Source organism: Vollenhovia emeryi, unplaced genomic scaffold, assembly GCF_000949405.1.
Source record: "Vollenhovia emeryi isolate VEMERY1.0 unplaced genomic scaffold, V.emery_V1.0 DF939208.1, whole genome shotgun sequence".
NCBI lineage: Eukaryota > Metazoa > Arthropoda > Insecta > Hymenoptera > Formicidae > Vollenhovia > Vollenhovia emeryi.
This window is the reverse complement of record NW_011967158.1, coordinates 13401-39075: the sequence shown is the minus strand read 5'-3', so window position 1 is coordinate 39075 and position 25675 is coordinate 13401. Positions and strand designations below refer to the sequence as shown.

The 25675-nt window shown below is 41.6% G+C and overlaps 4 protein-coding genes across 7 annotated transcripts; 2 read left to right on the top strand and 2 right to left on the bottom strand.

The window, feature by feature from the left end:
* The first annotated feature begins 5519 nt into the window (after window positions 1-5519).
* On the top strand, window positions 5520-8981 carry LOC105561334 (reticulon-4-interacting protein 1, mitochondrial-like). 2 transcript variants are annotated; one of them, XM_012011208.1, is made up of 8 exons: window positions 5520-6043; window positions 6383-6623; window positions 6863-7008; window positions 7508-7657; window positions 7737-8026; window positions 8098-8283; window positions 8398-8575; window positions 8653-8981. In XM_012011208.1, exons 1-8 carry the CDS (start codon window positions 5942-5944, stop codon window positions 8854-8856), a joined length of 1497 nt encoding a protein of 498 aa, XP_011866598.1. In that variant the 5' UTR covers window positions 5520-5941; the 3' UTR covers window positions 8857-8981. The 2 variants fall into 2 exon arrangements, with proteins under 2 accessions (XP_011866598.1, XP_011866599.1); XM_012011209.1 differs by having other exon boundaries at window positions 5524-5989.
* A 67-nt stretch (window positions 8982-9048) lies between these two features.
* On the bottom strand, window positions 9049-11907 carry LOC105561336 (flap endonuclease 1). Its single transcript, XM_012011210.1, has 8 exons — window positions 11693-11907; window positions 11130-11232; window positions 10853-11019; window positions 10426-10535; window positions 10149-10352; window positions 9860-10078; window positions 9602-9787; window positions 9049-9511 (listed from the first exon to the last, which is right to left on the bottom strand). The coding sequence occupies exons 1-8, from the start codon at window positions 11772-11774 to the stop codon at window positions 9437-9439; spliced, it is 1146 nt and encodes a 381-aa protein (XP_011866600.1). The 5' UTR covers window positions 11775-11907; the 3' UTR covers window positions 9049-9436.
* Window positions 11908-12018: 111 nt separating this feature from the next.
* LOC105561370 (probable ATP-dependent RNA helicase DDX27) lies at window positions 12019-16020 on the top strand (the record flags this gene model as incomplete). Its single annotated transcript, XM_012011286.1, has 13 exons — window positions 12019-12414; window positions 12704-12877; window positions 12960-13053; window positions 13202-13347; window positions 13480-13785; window positions 14126-14253; window positions 14334-14531; window positions 14602-14746; window positions 14853-15034; window positions 15099-15427; window positions 15521-15766; window positions 15838-15919; window positions 15990-16020. Coding segments are annotated over exons 1-13 (2148 nt in total), but the record flags the coding sequence as incomplete, so codon positions are not given.
* An 886-nt stretch (window positions 16021-16906) lies between these two features.
* On the bottom strand, window positions 16907-24537 carry LOC105561333 (sister chromatid cohesion protein PDS5 homolog B-B). 3 transcript variants are annotated; one of them, XM_012011205.1, is made up of 17 exons: window positions 24121-24537; window positions 23108-23263; window positions 22823-23017; window positions 22515-22705; window positions 22222-22429; window positions 21631-22137; window positions 21251-21549; window positions 20825-21167; window positions 20640-20744; window positions 19921-20340; window positions 19472-19834; window positions 19137-19368; window positions 18768-19015; window positions 18384-18686; window positions 18165-18200; window positions 17988-18038; window positions 16907-17917 (listed from the first exon to the last, which is right to left on the bottom strand). In XM_012011205.1, the coding sequence occupies exons 2-17, from the start codon at window positions 23186-23188 to the stop codon at window positions 17861-17863; spliced, it is 3639 nt and encodes a 1212-aa protein (XP_011866595.1). In that variant the 5' UTR covers window positions 23189-23263; window positions 24121-24537; the 3' UTR covers window positions 16907-17860. The 3 variants fall into 3 exon arrangements, with proteins under 3 accessions (XP_011866595.1, XP_011866596.1, XP_011866597.1); XM_012011206.1 differs by having other exon boundaries at window positions 23108-23244; XM_012011207.1 differs by lacking the exon at window positions 18165-18200 and having other exon boundaries at window positions 24121-24534.
* Between the last annotated feature and the right edge of the window lie 1138 nt (window positions 24538-25675).

The following is a 25675-nucleotide window of genomic DNA, read 5'->3' as shown; positions in this document are numbered from 1 at the left end:
TTGTTGTACTATTGTACTCTCATTAGTGTTGGCGCATACAGTGGGATTCCAGTGGCGGTTGGCGAGAATTCAACCTTAATTCAACATCAACGGATCTCGTTTGTCTAGCAGTCCGCTGAAATTACGCGGATTCTCTCGCGCTCTATTTCGGCTCTCCGAGCGACAGATAGATTCCTACTTTTCGCCATCTAATTTATCCGCGCGACAAAGCGCTTGCTAAACCGCACTGGCGCGCCGAATAAATGGATAATTGTATAATGCAAGAATAACCGTACTCACCGTCGTTGTCCCGCCATCGCCATCGCCGCCGCCGCCACCGCCGCCGCCGCCGCCGCCGCCGCCACCGCCGACTGCCGCTCCCTCGATCTAGCCGTCCGCTCGCCCGCCGATCGATGGTGAAAAAAAACGCGGTTAATTATCGTGGCCCGCGTATGCATCGATTAATAACGCCGTCCGTTCGTCGCGGCACTTGACTCGACACCCCTGCGACGCGCGTTCGCGCACGTACGCACGTTTTACCTTTCTACGTGTGGCGGATACGCCGCGCCGCGACACTTTTGCGCCGACAATTGAACGTCGGAGTTGAGAAAACTCAGACCCCGCCGTTCGTACACGTACCCGCGGCTCGGCGTAAAACGATCAAACGCGACGCACTCGCGACACTCTCGGCGCACTTTATACGAAGTATAGACTTTGTTTGACACACGCGCGCACACGTTCCCGTCCGCATTTCGGTGCCGCGTCGAGCGTCGCCTTCCTCCTTTTCTTGGAGCAATGGCGCTGGGTCCCCCCCCCCGTCCAGTCCAATTGGGCATCGCCGATCGGTGTGGTACACCGTGAAAATAGTCACTGGTCGCGGCCACTTGACACTCTCGCGACGCGCGTTCACGCGCTTTACTCTTCTACGTGTCGAGGATACGCCACGCCGCGACACTTTTGCGCCGACAATTCAACGTCGGAGTTGAGAAAACCCGCGGTCAGACCCGCCGTTCGTACGCGCACACGCGGCTCAACGTAAAACGATCAAACGCGGCCGCACTCGCGACACTCTTGGGCGCACTTTATACGAAGTGTGGACTTTATTTGACACACGCACACACGTTCCCGTCCGCATTTCGGTACTGCGTCGAGCGTCGCCTTCCTCTTTTCCTCGGAGCAATCGCGCCGGATCCCTCGCCGAGTCCAACTGGGCATCGCCGATCGTTGGTACACCGTGAAAATAGTCACTGGTCGCGGCGCGAGAGAGACGCGAACGTTGATTCGCGCGACCGTTCGCTCGACGCCCCGCCGTCGAAGTGTGAGTGAGCGCGCGACCGCACGCGTGTTTTTCACCAAAAGCCGAGCGGCGCGATACTCCGCGGGCCAATGTCACGACGACTTTGACAACGCGTCACGACCTTTCCGGAACTGAGCACGTACTTACTACGCAGCGTGATATCAACGGCTCGCGCGTGTTTACATCGCGACTCACCTTTTTAGGGGCTGAAATAAGAGTGACAGAGAAGAAGAGAAGACAGAGAATCGAATTCCAAGCAGCCGCAGTAAAGGCGCGTTCGCAGAGCCCCTATTAGCGCCGAAAGTATCAGTCTATCTTCGTTGCTCGTCATATGTTGAAGAAAGATAGAAGACGCTTTTCGTACTTAGCGTCTCCCCGAACGCAGCCTAAAGCCCGTGTCACACTACGTATTGTGGATCACGGATCGGATTGAAATTGCGGATCGCGGAGCGCAATTCAACCAATCGGATACGAGGCTGTCTCGTCTGATTGGCTGAAATGCGATCCGCGACCCTCAATCTCAATCCGATTCGCGATCTGCAATGCGTAGTGTGACACGGGCTTTAAGCCAACGGCACACGATACTAGATTTCCTACTGGATCGCTTGCGAGAGCCAATCAGGATGCAGAGTTTTAGAGCAGATGACTTAAGACTGAATCCCGATTGGCTCTCGCAAGCAACCCAGTAGGAAAAATAGTATCGTGTGCCGTCGGTTTAAGGCCCGGTTTCATCGAACGTCGCTCAACTTTAATCTCGGTTTAATTCACGTTTGTCTCTTTCTAAAGCAACAATTGGAAAGAGACAAAGAACGATTTAAACTAAGCTTAAAGTTAAGCGACGTTGATATACGCTTTAGGCCCGGTTTCACCAAACGTCGTTTAATCTTGTAGCGAATTCGATTGCTAGCACTAGTGCGCACTGAGCGCAAACTAAGGCCAGTTTATAGTCAATTCTTATGTTTAACTTTGTCCTAAATACATGTTCAAAGAGTGTTTAGCCAGAACATAATCCGTATGGATGCTACACAGATCACTTTACTACGAAATGTTTCAAGAAATCTTTAAGACGATTCTGAAATATAATTGATTGTAAATAACCCTCAGTGCTAGCAACCGGGTTCGCTATTAGTTCCATTCACGCTTGTCTCTGTCTAACGTAAAGCCTGATGTGTTCTTTGCGTCTAGAAACGTTCTGTTTCGTGGTCGGCAAATACGTTTACAAAATTCGTGCAAGTAGATAACTATTATACATTGTACAATCGTACATTGTCGACGAATTTTTTACGCGTTTCGATTTGTTTCTCTAAAATAGAATGTTTCTAGACGCAAAGAACACACTGTAGAACAGGCTTTACTTTAGAAAGAGACAAACGTGAATTAAACTATAACAATAAGATTAAGCGACGTTGGTGAAACCAGGCCTTAAATACATTTCTCAAACGTGTCCAATACTTTATAAACGATTTCGGAAACGTATATAAAATGTATATGTATCGCCGTGTGCTACCTGGGATCCCGGGGTAAATGCTGCGTTCTGCAACACGCTTATGCATGCATTGTCTATAGTGTACATTACTGTACGTAATACATGAATTACAGATAACTGCACGTATATGCGTGTTACGGAACGCAGCGAAAGAAATATCTCTGTGTTACGCAATTACATGTATATTGTCGCAATTACGCACATAGCATTAGTGATATTAGAGGAAAGTCCCCTATTATGAGATAGGCTTCTAATGTGAGATAGCGGCTTTTCAACGTCCAAATTCAATCGCAAGTCACGACGATTACGCGATCTAACGATGAATTTTCCGCTAAACAGATTTCACTTCTAGTGAGCAATAAATTCATGGTGGAACCGATATAGGGCGATGCTTGCTAATTTAACAGAAACCTCGCTGTCTCATATTAGGGACTTGTCTCATAATAGGGGACTTTCCTCTACATATTACATGATATATATTACGTGATATATGTAAAATTGAATATGTATGACATAAAAATTACGCACCATAACATATGTATGTATAATAAAAAAAATGGCGATTAATATCTCACCAGTTAAATTTCTGTATTGGAAGATTCGTATATTTTTAAGATTGAGGAGCTACTTTCTTTTCGGATATACATATATACATGTATATAAATTATTTGCTGTGGTTTCAAATCGTGCATCGTCCCGAAATAAGTTTGAGTGAATAAAATAGCTATTATCCCGTTTATCGTTATATTATTGACTGCATATCCGGAAATATGAATATTTATGTTCAATGCGATTTTATTCTGCTCTGTGTCCGACTTATGTATGAAATTCCGTGGTAAAGCTTTAGCATGGATCAATCTTGGCTGTGAGAATAAAAAGGAAACTAAGTCCTTGGCAATTGAAATGATCATGAGTCGCAATGAAGAAGTAATTTCAAGTTAGCTAGCGTTTTGATTTTTGGACGTACAGATTTCATGTGTGAATCGCGCGAGATATCTGTCTTGCCGTTTAACCGAGCATCGATAGCAAATTGCTGATTATTCATAGCGGTTTCTTCCCGTATTTGTCGCGAACGCGTATCGAGAAAGAATAATACGATATCGGCACAATCAGAATAGACTGTTTTCGACCGAAGTGTTTACGCTACGTCATTTGTTGGAATCGGCGCTCGGCACTCGACGCCCGAAATTCCACGAATTTCCGCGATTGATAAACCTCAATAATCGACGAAATTTTAAACACGACTCGAAAACCATTCTTAAAGATACTACTCTCTTCTCAGTTAAATACATAAGATCGTAGAGTCGGAATCCAAAAGGATCATAAGTTTATTCATTCTATGATTAGACATTTTATTAAAATTGAAAATAATGTATGTTAAATCCTCCAGACGAAGAATAAGAAATGATCTTGTAATTTTTTAAAGATTATTAAGAAGCTAATTTTAGTGTTGTTAATAAATTCTCCTTTTTAGGGTCAGATTCACAAACGTCGGTTAACTGTTAACCAGAGTTCAGTCACCTCCCTATCTTGAAACTGGTCCTTTAATACCAACTTTATTAAAAAGTTTGTATATAACTTTAATTATGTCATGCGCAGTAATGAATTTAATGAATTTAAATTTATATGCTTTGACTTTTGATCTTTATAAAACGAATTTGACGATTGTATATTGAAAATTAATCGCAGAAAATTTATTTGATTAAAGTTTAACAAATAGAGACTGGAAGGTTTTTTCGTGGCTGAGAGTTTAAATTAAAAATAAAATCGAAAATAATTTACGTTAAATCCTCCAGACGAAGAATGAAAATAATCTTATAATTTTTTCAAGCTTATTAACAAGTTAATTTGTTCATATTTTAGTGTTGTCAATAAATTCCCCTTTTTAATTTATATCAAGTTTATATTAAAAAGCTTGCATATGATTTATTTATTACTACGGGTCATTGCTGCTATATTTGTTACGGCAGAAGAAACTTCAAAAAAACTGTTGCGTGCTGTCATCTAACGGTACGTTACTCGAATTTCTCTTGCGTGCAATCGATAATTTATCTTATAATTGGTATTACATTATCTCATCAAACAAAGTCGTTCGATGCGTCTTTATAGCCTAGTGCAGACTGCACGCAGCAAGTGGCAAGCGTCGAGCAGCGAGGATCCAACACTGCTGAATTTTACGGAAGCGTCAGCAGTGGCGTAGAAAATATCTCTTCGTTGATTGGCTGCTGCTCGACGCTTGCTGCTTGCTGCGTGCAGTCTGCACTAGGCTTATCTTCTGCTGCACATAAGTTTTTCTACCGATATATGGTAACATATCTACTACATATGTTGTCGATATATGGTACTTTGTACATGGTACGATGGTATCGTACTAATCGACGCTGACCGCGACCGAGACCCTCCCGGTGGCCGCTCTCAGGTTTCTCTCCGATAAAAGCTGACAAAAAGATCTACCAGGGGTGCTTTCGCGACGTAGGCCAAAATGATCCGTGCTATGATTGGTCAAATCTGAAATTTCGTAGCATCACATTGAAATTTTATTCAATGAAATTCCAGATTTGACCAATCATAGCACGGATCATTTTGACCTATACGTCGATCGCGAAAGCACCCCAGCGCAAAAAAAAACTATATTCGACCGTGTCGGTAAAACAGGTGACTTTAGGATCCGTTTAAAACTTCGAACGGCGCGAAGCCGACGAGGTGTCACGTGAGCGGCGGAGTCGCGCGCGACGCGCCGCTCGTGCCGTTACGTCACGCTCCGAAATGAAACCAAACAAGTCCGCTCCGTAACCGGTACATATGTGTGTACGCACGAGCGCGAGCTAACCTATCCGCGACGTGCCAATGTCGATTTAAAGGAGGGCTCAGTCTCCGCTGCGAGCGCGACATGACGAGCGAGTTTATCTGTCCGGTTGGGAGACGTTGACCCGCGAGGATGCTCGTCGGCCCGTCATCGTCGCGCCTTGCTGCACAAACCTGATATTTCTATTTCGAGTCGTCCCCATGCGTTAATCGTTTATTTATAAACGTCGCCGTGCTTCTCCAACTGACGTTTGTCGCGGGGCCCTCGCGCACTCTCGCGTTGTAAAATGTGCTGAGCTTCGTTGCCCCCCCCCCCTCTCTCTCTCTTCGTCCCGTTGTTTTTTCTTTCCTTCCATTTTCGTTGTGTACAAATTATGGACGAGGTTTGGTTCCACCTCTCGAATCAGTTCGAGACGTTGCAGGTAATCCGATTCTCCTCAGATCTCCCCGCGCCTGCCCCGACGTGCTTGCTTTATGTAATATTTTGCGGTTGCAATTGTTCAATTAACTTGGAGCCGAGACCTGTCGCACCGTCCTGCGCTTTTGAATTTCGCGTTACGCTGCGACTCGTGTAACTCGCGCGACTTCACAGCGCACAGAAACGGCCTATGTACTCATGTGATATATTCAAGTTATATAAGTTTCATAGCTTCCTCGGAATGAAAGGATGAACGGTTTGGCATTATATAAATAGTTGAATACATTATGTAATATTTTGGCGTCGCAAACTTAATTGTATACGTGCGAATCGCTCGGCACCAAGTGTAATTATTCGTTGAAGTCTCAGTGTACTAAAGAAAAATATTTGGGAAAAGGTTCAGGCATCGGTAGCGGCGCAACAGGGACAGCAGTGGTGCGCGGCATGGCTGGCCCAGTTGCGACAGTTGATCCTGCAGCTTTGCGACGAGCAGCACGCACGGTACGCCAAGGACATCGTGCTGCGCGTGGCTGCCTCCGTGCAGAGAGGGTGGCAAGAGGTTCAGTTTCAATATTACAGTACTCAATGGCACACGGTAGACTTTTACCGCCAGTTAGGGGCCTTGTGCGCCAGCAAAGGTACGTCGAAACGCTCAAAAATGCCCCGACAGGCCGTGTTTCTCTACTCAGGCCCGGTTTCACCGAACGTCGCTCAACTCTGAGCTCAGTTTAACTCACGTCTGTCTCTCCCTAAAGCAACCGTTGGAAAGAGACGAACGAATGAAGCTGTAAGCTTAAAGTTAAACAACGTTGGTGAAACCGGACCCTAGTACCGAAATGGACGCTTTGCTAAACGTAAGTTTTATGTTTCAACCTAGTGTCGAGGAGAGAAGCGATGTTTTGCCTGACTGGCCTGATGATCGGAACCGCGACGGGCTACTACATCGGCGTAAATTGGAAACCCGCCTCTCGACACGTACATTATATAAAAACTGTTGCGTGCCATCATTACTACGGTATCGAGGTATATATATCGTGTACAATGTATCCTATTATATAGTTTCGAGCGCAGTAAAACTAGTAGGTCCACTCTCCGCCGGCCCCTTTTGATCTTTGCGGCCCCGATCACGTGGTATCCCGCCATGCACTCGGGCAGGATCCAACGATGTGTGTGTGTGTGTGTGTGTGTGTACTCACCAAAGCCACACTACCATACAACTGTTCTCTCACTGGTCTGCCCAGAACAATGCCGGGTGTGCAGGAGGGATCGACGCAAAACGAAATAAATGACGGAGTGGACCTACTAGTTGTACTATGGTTTCGATCATAGACATAGGGTGCTTTCCAGCAACGGTACAGTGAAGGACAGAATGGTTGCGAGACTGTGTAATACAGTGAATCGTTTAATCTTGGTCGTGTACCATTATTAAATAAGGATGAAATGATTCTCTGCGCTGCACTGTGCCAATCAGTGCCTCCTGCTGGAAAGCACCCATAGATATCGTGTCTTACTATTGTTACAGGGTGTGTTGATGGTAGACGATTCCGAAATGCCGACGATTAAGAAATCGAACGAACTGCTTATACAAGTTAAGGCCGCCTCGCTTAATGTTATCGATACGAAGATATGCTCCGGTTACTCTAGGATTTATAGAAGATTACTGAATTCGGGAGTAAGTAAGATTTTCCTCCCCCGAGTGTCCGCCGATATCAGACGCAATATCGTTGTAATGCACGAACGTATGTATTTAGAAACAGAAAGAACTGCCTGTAACTTTAGGGCGGGATTGCGCGGGGGTGGTAGTCGACATTGGTCAAGGCGTTGCCAACTTCGACATCGGAGACGAGGTGTTCTTAGCCGTGCCGTCGTGGGCTTCCGGCACGATGGCGGAATATATCATTGTTCCAGAGACGCAAGTAGCAAAACGGCCTAAATCGTGTAACTTCGAAGCCTCCGCCAGCTTACCGTACAACGGTTGCCTGGCGTGGGACGCTTTAGTTAACAGATCCGTCATCAAGGAAGGCAACGCCAAAGGGAAACGGTAATGCTCTGGACACCCCCTTCGCTCTCGTATCGGAAATATCGATTAACGCAATAATATTATCGCTATAGAGTTCTCGTTTTTGGCGGAAGCACTCCGATCGGTTGTATCTTGACGCAATTAATTAAGTTATGGGGCGGATATGTAGTAACCGCTTGCCGAACGGACGCCGTGCCTGTGATGAAGGCATTGGGTGCCGACGAAGTTATAGTAATAAACGAAACCGACGTCGAGAAGGAATTACAATTGCACGATAAGTACGAGAAAGTTCTCGGCGCGAGATCCATAATATTTTTCAAATTGCCTGATTTAAATGAAACAGTGAAAAAAGCTAGTTGTCCTTCAATTATATTGAGCTTATTTCGTTGCAGGTACGATGCGATCTTTTATACTGATACTCAGCCTTTTCAAGAATATATTTTAAAGAAACACTTATTGCCTCATGGCTCCTATGTCTCAACTGTCCCCGAGCAATTGACGTCGGACTCGCTGGGATTTATTTGTGGGAGTATATTTGCTGGCTGTGTCAGGATAAAATTATTGGTTCAGGTATTGGTTCAATCCAGTTCATTCCAATCGATAGTCGTCGATTGTGATGCATTACTGATCGAGACTTTAAATTGTAGTACATGTTCGGATTTAACATGCATCAATGGAAGGAGGGGGCGAAGCTGAACGTCACGTATTTACGAGCGTTGTGCGAGCTGACCGATGGGAATCATTTGCAAACGGTTGTGGACAGGGTGTATGCGCCATACAATATCGAGCGAGCGTTGCACCACGTCTTAGATCCGAACTCTATTGGTAGTACGATTATAACGTTTCAGTGACAATGTCGTTGGAAGAAATTTATATCGCGACTACGTATATTTTGTATATAACAGTGTATAATTTCGGCGGGTAATCACTGCCGTATACTGTTAATAAACATTTTTCATCATTGCTTACCGAGAAATGGTAATTCAAAAGTACTTGGTGCTAAAATAAAGACTGACGTGATATATAGATAAGACATAGAATCCTTTTCTAAATTCCTCACAGAGTTATATTAATAAGATAAAACGATGAAGATATACGACAATAAATGTGATGCATGAATCTAAATGATAAAACGTTGTTTGTGAAGATTTTTATAAAAATATGCCGCGAGAGAGGGAGAGACGTGTTATTGTTGAAGCTACGATGCAATTTATAAGAATATATATATATTGTACACGAATATTTGTATATATTTTACGAAATAAATAGATAAAGTTATACTGTGTTTATCAGTTGAGACTGCACATTTTACGGAGAGATTTATAAAAGATAAATGCGCAACGTGCGTACAAGACTGCGTCGAGATAACATTTCTGTACACAAGTACGCTACTAGCATTGTTGTATATTTTTATCAAATTTGAAATATCACTCACTTTGCTTTACCGCGAAATTTGCTGTTACCTGCTGTCTTTGCCTTTTTAGCCGGTGTTTTTTTCTCTTCAGCCTGCAACAACGTGATAAGAAAATGTTTCATTCGATTTGAAATTCAGAGATACAAAGTAACGATATTGAAAGTGCTCGAGAAATATCTCACCTTCCGCTTCGGAGTCGGCGTAGAGTTCGGCAGGACCTTGAAGAACGAGTCCAATCGGCCCTGCGTCGACGTATTTCGGGCCTTGTAAAGTTTCTTAGCCCCGTTTCTAACCCGGTCCTCGTTAAACTGCTTGTCACCGCATAAAAACTTCACCAGACCCTCTTCATCCGGTTCGGACCATTTTAGCTTGCAAGACAAAAGAACATTCAATACACGTCATCTGCGGCCAAGAAAAACTATTCAATGTAAAAAAAATACCTGGATGTCGTCTGGATTCGACACTTCTGGCTCTTGAAACAATGACCTTGCGTCTTTGTAATTCCAATCCTCCGGTACGGGATACTTCTTGGTGTCTAAATTTTCAACAATTTTTTCGAGGGATCTGTGATTTTTTATCAACTCTATTGCTCGTTTTGGCCCAACGCCTTTGATACTATTTGTATAATCGCAACCCAACATAATGCAGAGGTCGATGAACTGTAAATTATGCAGCGCTTTAGAATGATTAGTGAACTAGCATTATAATTAAGACAATCCAAATGCACACCTCCTCGTTATTCAGTTCCAAACCAGCCAGAACTTTATCAAAATGAATCTCCTGCACGGGTAACTTTCTGGCTTCGCTGAAGGTTAAGCGTCGCAGTAACACGTTGGAGCCGAAAGTGAGTGCGTCCATATCTTCCGTAGCAGTGGCGAAGACTTTACCGGCTTTCACTAGAGCGGCACACTGCGCTTCAGCCTCGCAAGGAGCCTGCACAGAAAGCATCGATTAGGAATCAATAGAAAAAAAGAAGAACAAACTGCAATCCCACGCAAATGCTTACGTCGACATACGGTATTCCCATTAGTTGAAGTAATTCTTTAGCTTCGTCAGCGTGAGTTTTCGTAACTTTAACCAATCTCCTATTGAACTTGTCTATAGCTTCCACATTTCCTTTAATAAAGAAAAATGTCTGCTATGAAAATCTTTCGCGGTCTTCCTCACGTAGAACGCAACGCATTATTTCCAGGCCTGATCTATAGTGTGCTCTATGCATCTAGAAACATTCTGTTTTGTATAAGCAAACATTTGAAACGTGTGCAAAACAAATATCGACAATGCAGACTGTGCAGTGTATAATTTATCAACTTGCCAAAATTTTTTAAACACATCTGTTGGCTACAAAACAATGTTTCTAAACGCAAAGAGTACATCATAGATGAAGCTCCGGAGTACAATCACAGCCGTAGAAAGATACAATTTGTCACTACCATCTTCTTCAGCGGCCTGCAGGAGCTTCTGCGCCTCGTCCCTCCTCTCGGCTCTCTTGGCTAATTCTCCGCTTTTCAGATTTGGCGGTTTACCATCGAACACGTAGACAGGCTTTATTCCTTGCTCCACCAAGCGTATGGTGCGATAAAACGTGCCCATCAAATGGCTGCGTGAAAAAATTTATACCGCCATTTAGCTCTTAACGTAATCTTTTGTACTGTCTCGCAACAAAGTATGTAATTTACAACGGAGGAATTGTACAGTCGGGAAACGTACCTGGTTGTCTCGCCGTCTACAGTAGTGAGCTGGGCTCCTTCGCTGCGCACAGCTATGAGAAACTGATACAGACACATGGACGCATCGATGGCGATCTTGCGACCTGGAGAAATAATATCAGTCAATGACACTGCAACAGACTCAATAACCGACATGAGAGCAGATCCCAAAGTTTCGTCGCCGAGACGCAAAGACCGTAAGGCTTGTTTTCTATCGCGCTAAGCTAGAGTGAAAAAACATATACTTGTCGCATAGCGAATTCAGCAGCTTGCACCAGTGCTTGTTCACAGCCAATTCTTATATTTATTTAGTTAAATAGTCAAAAGTTCAGTAATGCACCTAAGTCAGTCATCGTCGTCTAATAAGACAGAGTCGAGTTAGAAAATATATGCAATAGTGGACTCTGAATAAGTCTCAGTGCGCACTAGTGCAAGCTGCCGAATTCGCTGCTATTTCATCGCACCGGTTGACCAGTGCGTGCAGCAATAGGAAACGAGCCTCGTGTCGATCGCGGTTCACGGTTGAAGGCGCGGAAACGCGAGACGGTCGACAGCCCCACGTACCGAAGTAATGCTTCAGTTCTCGCTCTTTGATAGCTTCCGGAGCTACGTCGGCTATTAGCTTCGATAAGCCTAAAATACCCATGTCGGCGAGATGTTTATCACGTGCGCGTAGGAAACAAACGATACGTCACACAGCAGACATTTTCTAACGGGCGAAGCGAGGGCGAGCTCTCTCGTTTCCCGCCAATTTCCGCGGCGTGAACGGAACGATCTGAAGTAAGGTGCGTACGACGTTGCCAATCGATAAACGGGCGCGTAAAAAGGTGCGCACACATGCGCGCGCGCGCGCGCGTGCCGAGAAATTATCGGAAACATTAAATAAAAAAAGTCTCTTAACGAAACTAAAAATTAGTGTGGATATAATTACGTTGCTTAGCCATTTTGCTTGTAGAATTTCGTCTTTTCCCGCGAGGCAACGACTTTCCCCGATTTTCCACGAGAGACGCGCGTAATTTTGTGATATATTAATTTAATTTCACAGAGCAACGGCGTAGTCGAAATTGGTCGGGAAAAATATTCTCACGTTCATTCACGCCGACGCCTATGTGCGCGTCCACGTGTTGGTGACTATAACCTCCAAAGGGAGCGCCGCGTGTCTTCTTCCCGCCCGGTATCTCGTCCCTTGGCAGCGAGAAATGACGAGCAACTGCGATTTGATGAAGACAATCGAGGATGACCAGGAGGTGCCGGACTATTCGGAGAATTCGGACGAGGAGGACGACGTAAGTTGAAACGGAACGCCTGCGTTAAAACGACGCGAGCTGCTCGTCTCGAGAGCGTCGCATTTTCATTTCGTCGCGTGATCTCTTTTCTTTCTTAAATAACATAACGGGCCGCTTGAGCGTTGCGTGCGATAAAAATTGTAAATTTCTCACGTTCTCTTCCGGACCGACGATGACAGCTTTGCGATCGTCCGGTTAAAAAACCGTTGATTTTTCGTCCTTCGTGAACGTATCCCTGGTTTCGCCTCGGGCGCTAACGTTTCTCTTCCAAACCCCGGTCTTCGTCCAGTATCAGCCACGGAAGCAGAAGAAGAAGGAGAGCAAAGACTTCGACAGCGGCTTCCAATTCTCCGCCGCCGAACACAATCTGGATCCCTGGAATGACCTGAGCAAGTATATTAAACGCAAGCCGAACACGAAGTTGGATGACAAGATAAAGAAAGTCAGGAAGGAGCATGGTCAGGTACGTGGTGTCGTTATGGAGTATTTATTGTTAAAAAATTGATGAAATTACGAACGAGAATTTGCTGTTGTGCTTGGGCTAGGCTGGCACGGAGAATGATCCTATTAAAATTGAACCGGAAATGGACCAGGAGGACGATGATACGATTTCCCTATCTGAGGACGAACTCAAAAAAGGTGGAGACAGCTAATTATACTTTTCAATACATATCCAAAACACATTTGTAGAAATTGTGACCTCAATGGACTTGTATTTGCAACATGCCGTACATATCTATATTTGGATATAAGGAATATATAAAAATACCTTGTTGATTAATTGTAGACACGTTTAAAACCAAGAAAAAGAAGAGCAAATTAAAAAATTCTGGGAAAGAAAAGGACGAGGAAGCCATCGACTTCGAGGAATGTACGGATTCTCAAACGTACGCTACGTTTTATCAAATGAACTTGTCCAGGCCTTTGCTTAAGGTGTGTAATATTATGCAGTTAGCTACTTCGTAGCATAGCAATTGAGATAGCGTGATATGAAATGTGTTGATACGTGATGGAATAAAATCTATTAACAGTATAGCATATAATGATTGCTTTATAAAATTCTAGGCCATGACAACAATGAATTTTGTACAACCGACTCCCATACAGTCTGCTACCATTCCCGTAGCTTTACTGGGTCGTGACATCTGTGGTTGTGCGGCAACCGGCACAGGAAAGACCGCAGCTTATATGCTTCCCACTTTGGAAAGATTATTGTACAGACCGTTGGACGGTCCTGCTGTTACGCGTGTTCTTGTACTTGTGCCTACCAGGGAGCTGGGAGTGCAAGTTTATCAAGTGACAAAACAATTGGCTCAATTTACTACAGTAGAGGTCGGTTTGTCTGTTGGTGGACTGGATGTGAAAGTACAGGTGAATTATTTTATCCTTTGTTACATAACTTCTTTTACGTGAATTATCAAAGCCAAGCTCGGACCATTCTTCATATGTTCCCTATTATGAGATAGGATCTCAATATGAGATAGCGGGGTTTCTGTTAAATTAACAGGCACAATCAGTTGATTTCACCATGAATTTATTGCCCTTGGAGCGAAATCTGTTTAGTGGAAAATTAATTGTTAGATTGTGTAATCGTTGCGAAAAAAAGATTTGTGACTGCATGTGGGCGTTGAAAACTTGCTATCTTATATTAGAAACCTATCTCATAATAGAGAACTTTTTTTTCTCTATATTCTTTTACATTGCATTACAGGAAGGTGTACTGAGAAAAAATCCAGATATTGTAATAGCAACGCCTGGAAGGTTAATCGATCATTTAAGAAATGCGCCTATTTTTTCCCTGGATAGTATTGAAGTGTTGATTCTGGATGAAGCTGATAGGTAAAATAATTAGTGTACAAATATATTTCCTACAGTACAAGATAATAACTATATTTAACCGATTTTTTTTTTCATTTAAGAATGTTAGATGAATACTTTGCTGAGCAAATGAAATATATTGTGAAGCAATGCTCACGGACCAGACAGACTATCCTCTTCTCGGCTACCATGACCGAGGAAGTCAAAGAGTTGGCTGCGGTGTCTCTTGACAAACCTATTAAAATATTTGTGGACAGCAACCAAGATGTAGCCTTCAATCTGCGTCAAGAATTTATACGGTAAGATAAACTACGTGCAATTCTTATTTCTTATACATTATTATTGTTTATCGAATAAACATGATTTTAGCATACGTAAGGAAAGAGAGGGAGATCGTGAAGCAATCTTAACAGCACTAGTTTGCCGAACTTTCCACGATCACGCCATGATTTTTGTACAAACTAAAAAGCAAGCTCACAGATTACATATTTTATTGGGCTTATTAGGTGTGAAAGTAAGTAAATCATTGGGATATAATAGTACAAAAGAAGCAGAGAAGAATAATATCTTTATAACGAGTATAATATTAATTTATATATTTCTTTTTGTCTGTCTTTAAGGTTGGTGAACTTCATGGTAATCTCACGCAACCACAACGATTGGAGAATCTTCGGAAGTTTAAAGATGAGGAAATTGACATCTTATTAGCGACCGATGTTGCTGCAAGAGGTTTAGATATAAGCGGTGTAAAGACTGTAATTAACTTCGTGATGCCTGCCACTCTTCAACATTATATACACAGGTATGAAGTAAAGCTTCTAACATACAATGTCCATGTGTAAAAAAATTATTATTGTAATTTTTAGAGTGGGGAGAACTGCAAGAGCTGGGCGTGGAGGTGTTTCTGTGTCATTAGCGGGAGAACAGGAACGTTCTTTGGTAAAAGAAGTTATTAAGCAAGCGAAAAATCCTGTCAAGAATAGGATAATACCGCCTGACATAATAGAGAAATATAATAAGAAATTACAAGCCTTGGAACCAGACGTGGAAAGGATTCTGCAAGAGGAAAAGAGCGAGAGAGAATTAGCTAAAGTGGAGAACGAAGTTAATCGCGCTGAGAAATTACTTAAAGTTAATGATGACAAGGATAAAAGAAGTTGGTTCCAATCTAGAAAGAAAAGAATGCAAGAGAAAGGTGCATTAACATATTTTAATATAATACTTTATATCGCAACAGAAAAAAAGAACAGCTTTCCCCATTGAAATTAATCAACTTATGTATTTTCAGAAAATTTTCGATTAGCTAAGAAAGAAGTTGGTAAGAGTAAAAAGCATGAAAAAGAGTCTCCCAATGTAGTACAAGAAAAAAAGAAGAAAGCACAAAAGGAACCTAAAAAGGATACAGCTGAGGATAGAGCTAAAAAAGAATTAGAAAAGATAGCCGCTTATCAGGCACGACTAGCCAAGAAGAATAATAGGCAGAAGAAAATTAAAACAGTTATGGAAGAGAGTAATCGTGATTTTGCTAAAAAAAGTAATAATTTCTTATTTATATTACAGGAATTAATTCAATAAATTGTTTTTTATTGTTTTATTTTATTTTAGGGTCATTGAAACGATCAAGATCATCGTTTGCTGCAGATTTAACGGATACGAGCAAAAAGGGGGTCAAAAGAATGCGATACGAGTACGTTTAAAAACTTTCCTTTGTCCACATGTATAATATATACATAATATAATAATTTCTTTTGTTTCAGGGCAAACGTTAAGAAAAAACAAAATACATTTAAGACTCAACAGAAAAATAAATTTGCAACGAAAGGAAAGGGCCCAAAAAAATCTTTTAAAAAACGCTAATTTTGTAATATATGCGCGACACATATAATCATAATTCTATGATTAAACACACACATGCAACATCTTACTTGATTTGTTTTATTATAGAACCATTACAATACGCCATATGTCTCACAGATCGACAGATGAATAGCACTGATTAATTGGTTGTTTAATCAGATTATGTATATTTTTCGTAATCTATGACCTATTTGAAAAAAATTGCAGTACTATGCAGAAAAAGGATCGTACACTTACAAAAATATTTTCTTTGCATTTTAATTATTTTAATGCCAATCAATATATTATACATATAAATACAAATATATTTATTGACGGATAATGTAAAATATGTATTTAATGAGAAAATTGATGATATGAAAAAAAGAACAATAGTAATAATTATAAGAGAAACAAAATGATACATTTTAGATTTTTGAAAAATTATGCCATGTCGAAGATGCATTGGTACTGTAATTTCTGTGAAAAGGTAATAGGTATATGTTAATTCTATAATATTTATGCGATTTCAATCATCCATCATCATTCGTGAATTCATGCGCAAGTTTCATTCATGTTTAAATTTAAGACAGTTGAATGTTTAAGTTTAATAATTATAATGCTGAAAACTTAAATCTTTAAAACCTAGGCCCACTTTACTCTCTCAAAGTTCCATTCGTAATTCATATCCAAAAATCTTCCTTCTATCTTTCGAACATTTGTAATGTTTAATAAATAAAATTAAAACGCGTTTCAATCTCTTCACACTTGTAAATTGTAAGAATTGCATATACATTGACATAAATTAAGGTATTACGTAATAATGTTTAGCAATCTGTATAATTTTTATGTTTATTTATAAATACAAAAGTTGAAGGTTTTTGCATGTTTTCACAATATTCTTTCATTGTTACACATAGATACTTTATGTGTATCAATCATAAAAATCGCGCCTAAAGTGTAGCGATAATTATATTACTAAAAACCAACAACTTTAGATCGCAAAGCCAATAGACACACAACTTCTTATCTAATATGTATCATTTATGCAACAAAACTATAGTATTCTCCTTGGCTGTTTATAAAGTGACGATTTAGTGGATATATCTGGGTGTTTCTCGTTAAAAGAAAATTTTTACTTTGTTAATAAAGTATGTAGTCAATATTTATGTATATACTTGCTTGTTGAAGATGCTATTTTTCAGCAAAATAATCCTGTAATAGCATTCATTACATTCGCGAAATATAGATATAAAAAATGTTTATATATTATAGTGCAAATGTGAATCATCATATACTGAATGGTTTCATCCAGGTTAAATTTGTTACAAACTTACAAAAAATTTTCTTTCTGGCTATATATATATATATGGGCCATGTAAAGGGTTTTTTTGTTATATGATTTACTTTAATGATTCTATTATTCATAAAAGTAACAAGAGAGAGATACGAATATGTAATATTGAATAATTTGTTGTTAACGAAATAGACGTGTTTACTGATCCTTGTGAAGAATTAATGAATTTTTCGTTCTGTTTCTTTTTTTCTTTCTTGCTCACATGTTGCAAGTCCAAAGAACTTTTTGCATTATAAGCCTGACGTTACTGTGTCATAATCTTAACATCTTACACTCTAGAAATAGACGAACGACTTAGGTTTATTGTTATACATAACCAAAATATTCTGTTTTCTAATTTGTAAAGTATCCTTTAGATTTTTAATTTTCTTATCATCATACTCTTTAAGTCTGTCCCCGTCCCAATGTTCCCCCGGGTATAGTCCGATCACTGAATTATTTATTTACTTTATCCGATTCCCTTAATGCCCTCTTTGCTGGTGGTTCCTCGATCTAAAATACAAAAAAAATAACACTAGACATTTTGCATTAAAGGATTTGTCAACAATCAGAAGTGATTTACCTCTTCTTCTAAACCTGGCAGTTGAATCCTGGTTTCTGATGCTTCCGCAGGCTGCAAATAAATTTACCTAAATACATCTTACACACATAAATTTTTCACACTTAAACACTGGGATATTTAGAGGAAGGGCATTTTTACAGAGCACACAATTCTGTTTTGATATTATGTCCAAGTTACCTGTGCATCGATACATTCCATTTCTCCAACTTGCAGCTTGAAATCACAATTATACGTACTCGAAGTATTAAATTTGTATGATGTTCCATCACCATTATTTTGTTAATATTACCGTAATACAATTAATAGGAATATCTATCATTTTACGTATGTATCGAGCTACGACTTTACATTAAACTAAGTACATCCAAAAACAATCGTTTTAAAAAACCATCTTACCCTTGCATCTGTTTCATTAGGTCCAATGCCTACTTCCTTCTGTTGTTTGGATTTAGTCTTGCGTTGTGGTCTCTCACTAACTGTGGAAAAGTGGTGGAAATGTGATCCCCTTCCTTTTGGTGGATTCGACATGTTCACTTGCAATTCGGCAGGTAAGTAGATCTTCTGATTGTGCAATGTTTCATCTGATCGTTTAAAATACATCGTGGGAATCCGCGTTTCGCTCGGGAACTCTTTCAAGTCAAAATTGGTAGTCTTGGTGTATATTACATTCATTGCCAAGTCACAAACAGCCCACAATTTCTGTACGTGGCAAAAATAAAAATTAATTTAAACGCAAACGATTACATGGAATGAGCTAGACAAATTTAATACAATAATTACATAATTCATTTCGTTGTCCTCAGGTTTTAATGCATCTTTGTGGCTCTTCATACGTTCCACAAGATTTTTGTAAAATCCGTAGCAATAATATTCGTTCTTCGTGATAAGAGGCTCCAAGATGAACCAAAGACATTGTTGAATAACTTTCAACTGGGTTACCATTATATGACTCGTGAATTCGGGATCATGCGCGAGAATGGGTACCGCGAAAACCAGCATGTAATCCGGCAAAATATGGGGCAGTTGATCTGAGAAATTACAAAGTAATAAGAAAAATTGGTGGATTAAATGGTTGACGAATTGGTAGACACAATACACAAAATTTGCCTAAACGACTATGCTTTACTGCCTTACTATTTAATTGCTTACCCATAGCTCGCTCAACAGTACCCAATGAAAGAGTCTTCACATAATCCCTTCTTTTATTTATGTCCGTCTGCATATATGTCTTCAATACACATTTTAATCTTTTGTCCTGTTCCTTACCAGCCAGAGCGTAATATCCCATGAAATCCAGTGGTAGACATTTGTTCGGAATTCCTCTTCCCAAACCTTTGTGCAGTTTACTACCGAAAGCTTCTCTGACTTGAGGGACTTCATCCTGAGTACCAAGTCAATGTATTAAAATAAATGAAGTGAAATTGAATAATTGAAATTTGTCTTTCATTATATCAAACGTAAGAACAAATTCACGCTGAACGTACCACCATGAGTTGCGAGAGATTATAAAATTGTTCTGCAGTGAATTGATCGCCGACGCCCTTCTGTTCACATATCTTCAGCATTGAACAACCTGCTTGCAATCGCAACCAACTCATTTCAGCTTTGCTCAAACGTCCCTGTGACAGCAAGTCACCTTTGTTCACCATGAAAGCATTAAGCATTCTGAACGTCTTTTGCGCTGACAATACATCGGTCTTCAATCCTAACAGCCAACGTGCCATACACTTCAAGCCTTCCAATCTGCATCGTGTCTCCTCGGGTAATTGATCCTCCCTGCACCAATCTCCCTCGATAGCCTCGGAGGTTTGCTCGCTGCTTTCCTTCACTAGTAATTCTTTAACTATCTGCAATAGTAAAGATCGTACCGTGTACAATAAAGCACTAGAAAGCTCATCCGCAGCTGTTAACCATACAACTGTATTGCACTTACTTTCCTGGACACCATATTTTTTATTTGTACTTGATATTTGTCTGGCAAATTATACGCTATGTGACCTAACGTGACTATAGACGTCCGATAATATTCCGACGTCGGCGTCAGCGTGTTCTTAATTCTCTCGATGATCTCGGGAAAGATAGTATCGTGAATATTGGTCATATTGACAAACAAACATCTCACAGCTTGCTTTGCCTGCTTCGGTGTTCCCGTCTCAGAAAAATTCTTGCACATCGGTACCATAAGGTTCATAATGTCCGGTGCTACATCGCTCAGAGGTTTATATTTCCCCAAGAACGTAAAGATAGAGAGAACTAGCGGTGCTACCATTTCATCCTCTAATTCAAGCAAATTGACCAATTGCAACAAGATATCGTTATGAAGAAAATGTGAACCGAATACAAATGAGAGCATCTGAAATATTTCGGATGTGTTTTCAATTACAAAATTATCTTTCAATTTGAAGGAATAAAAGTTAAAAAGCCGTGACAGGAGGTCCAGGTTTAAACTCTAGCTGTGGTAATATTTTTCGTAATAAATTTAAAATAATTATTATTTAGACACTAACATCCTGTCACGGCTCTTTAGTCTTTATTCCTTCTACTTTGTGTTTATCACATTTTATTAATTTATCTTTTAATCTTTTATCTCTTAAAAAATTTTTATTAAATAATTCAAGTATTTATTTTTATGATAGCGAATTGTCGACTTACCACTAATAGTCTTAGTCCTTTCTCACCAGCATTATTCGGATTGAGACCGACTTCTTCTATCACATTACCTCCCTTCAAACAGTCTAGGACGTATCCAATCAAAACCTGATTTACAGACGTATGTAAGTATCAAATGTTTCTTTTTCAGAAATTAAAATAAAATAAACTGAAAGTGAGACACTTACACGAATTGCCTCTTCATCAATCATGACGGAGCTTACTCTCTCGAGCAGCATCTTAATTGTATTATAGTATAAATTAGTCATAACGGGCTGTCCTAATTTTTTGAGAACCTTAGTTATCGTTTCAGCGCATTCCTTGCAGGAAACATTCGGTTGCACAATCGTTTCCATTTCCTGTAGTAATCTGGTGTCTTTCTTCATGTGAGAGCTAAACTTTTGAAGAAACTCCTGCACTTTCATGGGATCTGGCAGGAAGCGCGATATCTGATGAATCTTTGTCATTAGTTCATTTTTAGCGTCCGGTTTCTTCACAATGTCTAGCCACTCAACTACCGCCCTTCGTACACTGAACATGTATAAAAGTTAACTTGTATTAGAAGCACATCTTTATGACAATTTGTAAATTAAAACAATTAATGCATAACATACGCCAGCTGATGCTTCTGCAGTTCCACAAACGCCTTAGAAGCATGATCATCAATTGTACCTAAGAGGTGGTACAATTTTTTCATTCTCTCTTCAGCTGGTAATTGATAAGGTACTAGACACGTATTTAGCAATCTTTCCACCAGCAATCTGTCTTCCATGCCCGCCATATAATAACCATGCAATATTTTATCTTTTATCCAAATAACCGCTTTCTTTGTGGCCTGCGGCACATCAGCGTCGTTCAAATGTTTCTTATATATCATAGCCAAGCCAGACATCGCCTCTTTCCGTATTTTAAACTGGGAAGAAAATGATTAGTGAGCTCAGGCCGTAAACCCAAATATTAAACTTAAACAGCTTTGTTAGATTTAATACTCTACCTTTTTATCCAGAGTCCTTTCTTTGACAAATTCGAGCAGATCCTCGCTATCTGACACAACTTCAAAGTCTCGCCTGGCAGTCGTTACTATAGCCATAACAACTTCGTAGCGGACACTCTCGTCGGCATCGTGTTGCCTCAGTTTCAAAGTATCCGTGATATCCTTCCTCAATTCCGGATGATTTAGCAAGAAGTGCATCGAGTACTGCACGCACTTAATACGAATCGACACGCTGATATCATTGAACCGTCCCAAAAACGCCCGCCACAACGGCGTATACTGCACGGCTAGCTGTGAGCCCTTTTCGGAGAACATTCTAGCCAGCAATGCCACAGCGCCCAATCTTTCGTTCTCAGAGGAGGATTTTAGTTTGCATTCTAGTTGCGGCAGGACGGACAGCAAGACACTCGGACATATGTGGTTCAACTCGTAGATCAGGTCGTATACCTTCTTGCAGATTTGTAAGCTCTTCTCCTCCTTACCCAGTATTAAGACATGATTGAAAAACTGTGAAAGCATTACAAAATTTTAGCACCGTTAAATGTGGACACATTCATTTCTTGATAGACTTTCAGCACCCTCGTTACTTACCGCCTGAATGTACGGTTCTAATGTATCGCTACATTTGACTACCAACTCTTTAGCCAGCAAGTATGCATTCTTCTTTTGCGTTTTGTTTGGTTCTACGATATTCATGAGTATGATATCTAAAAGTTCGTTACTGACGATGTCCGACTCGGTGATGAGCGGGCACAAAACATCCAGCATGAAGCTCTTAACTTTGCCGGAATGTTCATCGCTAAAGAAATAAGCAGCGTCAATCGCGTCACATTGCAGAAATCTTAACAGTCTATTTTTCCTTCCTCGTCTTCGGGTATACTCACTTGACAATTCTGAACATGAGGGAGAATAACGCGCAGAAAATCTCTTGGCAATCCTCAAGCTCAAAGCACATGTTAAATGACTTGACATATGCTAGATTTTCGAGTAGGTAGAAGTACCTCTTAAAAGCAGGATCTTTAGGATCTTTCAAGCCCGCCAGTTGTTTAATGAGGAACAAGAATATCGTTTTGACCTAGAACGCATTACAAACGGGTGACAAACCGTTCGGTTCAATCGACGATCCTTATCGAGTTAGTCGGCGCGAATGATTGGCGAGTCGTTCGACAAATCGTTCCACCCCGATGGTTACCTGATCGGCGTCTTTATAAGGAGCCTCTGGCGCGTAAACTCGTAAGACATCCGCAATACAGCAGGCGATCAAGAGTTGCACGTCTTTGCTCTGGTGCATCAGGAAGTGTTCTTCTGCCAAATGTAGCGCCAGCGGAATGTACTGCTGGTACATTCCCTCATCTTGTCCCATAGCTTGCAACGTGTGCGCCAGCGTCTGCACAATTTGTCACATCTTAATACTGTGTCTTGTGTATAGCTTACTGCTTTGTCGCGGTAGTGGAGTACACGCTTTCTCTAATTCTACCTTGAGTCTCCTGATCAGCTCGTCCGGGCCTAAATCCTCGGTGACCGATCTGCACCCTTGCGGGTATATGATTTCAGACATAGTGGCTGCTCAGTAAACCAACCAAATGTAACCAAGCGCTTTAGCTTTAACGTATTCTAGAACACGGTCCAAATTCTGTAATGCGACATTTATCTGTGTAGAGATCCACAAGACATTTGTTTCAGTTGAAAGAGGATTTTACAATACAGGGGACCGCGATTTTCATATCTTCGACGATTCCGTCTGTTTTGTTTTCGCGAGGTCTACATTAAGTAATATGTCACCAATATCTTATCTCGTGTATACGCTACATTTGACAGGATAATCTTGTTCTTAGAAAACACAACAAACGGGGTAACGCTCGGAAGAGAAATGAGTCTTTCATTTATATAAATTTCTATGAAACCACGAGATTTATGGTTTATACGGGATACCTTAAACTGCACTTTCTAAATCGGTTCAGAGCAACTCGCACCCTCGTAGTACGCTCCAAAAATCTCATGAAATATATAAAGCTCGAAGCTAAACAGCTTAACGTATCGCTGGTTTAACGCAGTACTGTCACACTAAAAAAAAATGAGCTCCGGGTTACATCCCGATCTTAAGACAAAAGTGTTGACGCGACAACGGTCCAAACGGACAGATCGGGTGACGATCGGCGAAAACAGGGGAAAGCCCAGGGAAGTCCCTTTGCACGGCGTGTTTGGCAACAGACCGGTGGGCGAACGGGCGGGCGGAACGCGGGCGGGACAAAATGCCGAGTTGTTCGACGCCGCGTCGGTGCGCGTACGGGCCGTACTGATTATCCGAACATCCGACAACCGCGGGACGGCCGTCGGCCCGCGAGGTTATGTCAGCTCACGGTGCACGTATACAAGCCACGACGTAAACAAGAGTCTCGCGTAGCTCGAGGGGGACCCGCGAGGTGCCTGGCGGGACCGGGAACGCCGTGGCGGGAAAGGGGAACGAGCGGCGCCGCCGTGATCGGTTACCTGGAGATATGCATAGGCGCCGCAGGGCCTGTGACGCCGAAAGTGTATCGATAAAGCCGTGCGTGTCCGACGACGGGCCGCCGCGCGGTGGATCGCCTCTCCGGGTTTGCACTCGCACTTGGGCTTCTCGCAGGCCGCGATTTTCTCTCCGATCGCCTGGTTCTTAACTAAGTGCGTGCGTACCGGCCGCGATGTGATCCGTGCGATTCCCTGCAGACACTTGGCATGGTCAGCACGACCGGAGCCGTCGGAGGCGGAGGAGAGCGGTTGGCAAGAGACTCTTCGTTCCAGTACGCGGTTAAGCGTGCCGAGGGACGCGACACAGCCGCGATTCGATCGTCTGAAGTTCGCCGACCACGACGGCGCGGCGCGGCGCGATGCGATGCGTCGCTACATCCACCGGTCCGCCTCGCCCCGCGATCCCATTGGTGGACACGCCGCGCGCGGCGCCGCGCAAACTTGCCACCGCGATAAGTTGCCACTTGTCTTGATAATTGAAGGAGATAGCTTAATTATACCGAAGGCCTGAGGAGAATGCTTGTTTTCTACTCCCGAGACAATGTTTTACGTTTTCAGTCTCTGTTTTAAAGTAACGCACAATTAACTCAGGGTGCGATTACATGCGGCGTAAGGCTGGATTCACATGGAGCGTAACTTGCGTAGCGTAACCTGCGTATCACCAATCACAGGACTAGTTCAACGGAATTATTGAAACGGTTCTATCAGAATGACCCTGTGATTGGTGATACGCAGGTTACGCTACGCAAGTTACGCTCCATGTGAATCCAGCCTAAGCCTTAAAGGCTATTCTACAATTGCGTAAACGTGGTTATTAGCGGTTGTACAGTGTTGTAAAACACAGTTTTAAACATAGCATTTCTGATTGTAAAGCCTGTTGTAAAAAATGGCTGAACTTGATCTTTCACGACTACAATAATGTAGGACGTAAAAGCTAACTAATCATTCATTTCAATTACGACGTATCTCACTCTATTGTATATTACTTTGATGTATGTACAATACTTATTACTACTTCTACTCCTACAACCCTACAACTACGTTTACGCAATTGTAGAATGGCCTTAATGCGTGGTCTACAATGCGAGTCGCAGAGTCGTAGTCGTAAGAATAATCGACTGCGATTGGTCAATTTCATTAGACACATAAGAATTGATCAATCATAGTCAATTATAAAGACTCTGCTACAATGATTCTCGGTTCTGTCTACAATGGTCGTAGTCGTAAGAATAATCGACTGCGATTGGTCAATTCAGTCAGTCGCATAAGAATTGACCAATCGCAGTCGATTATTCTTACGACTACGACCATTGTAGACAGGGGAGCGATCGCGTGCACGATCGAATTCGATCGGTCGACTTCTCATACGTCTCTACTCTACAGGTTTCATGGTTCATGCTTATTTATTATAGGATAGTTTCCCTCAGACCATAGATTGATCATGTACGAAGAGTGGTATCGGATGGCATATTCCTTCTCGAATTCGAATTCGATCGGTGCACGCGATCGCTCCCCTGAACCGAGAATCATTGTAGCG

Coding starts and splice junctions, on each gene's coding strand:
- LOC105561334 (XM_012011208.1), top strand. CDS start 5,942: ATGGACGAGGTTTGGTTCCACCTCTCGAATCAGTTCGAGACGTTGCAG. Junction 7,009..7,507: donor ATCATTACTACGGTATCGAG/GTATATATATCG, acceptor CTATTGTTACAG/GGTGTGTTGATGGTAGACGA. Junction 8,284..8,397: donor GAATTACAATTGCACGATAA/GTACGAGAAAGT, acceptor ATTTCGTTGCAG/GTACGATGCGATCTTTTATA.
- LOC105561336 (XM_012011210.1), bottom strand. CDS start 11,774: ATGGGTATTTTAGGCTTATCGAAGCTAATAGCCGACGTAGCTCCGGAA. Junction 11,020..11,129: donor GTAGACGGCGAGACAACCAG/GTACGTTTCCCG, acceptor TTTTTCACGCAG/CCATTTGATGGGCACGTTTT. Junction 10,079..10,148: donor TGGAACTGAATAACGAGGAG/GTGTGCATTTGG, acceptor CATAATTTACAG/TTCATCGACCTCTGCATTAT.
- LOC105561333 (XM_012011205.1), bottom strand. CDS start 23,188: ATGTCTGAAATCATATACCCGCAAGGGTGCAGATCGGTCACCGAGGAT. Junction 21,168..21,250: donor CTGCAGAAGCATCAGCTGGC/GTATGTTATGCA, acceptor ATACATGTTCAG/TGTACGAAGGGCGGTAGTTG. Junction 18,201..18,383: donor CTAATGAAACAGATGCAAGG/GTAAGATGGTTT, acceptor TGTGATTTCAAG/CTGCAAGTTGGAGAAATGGA.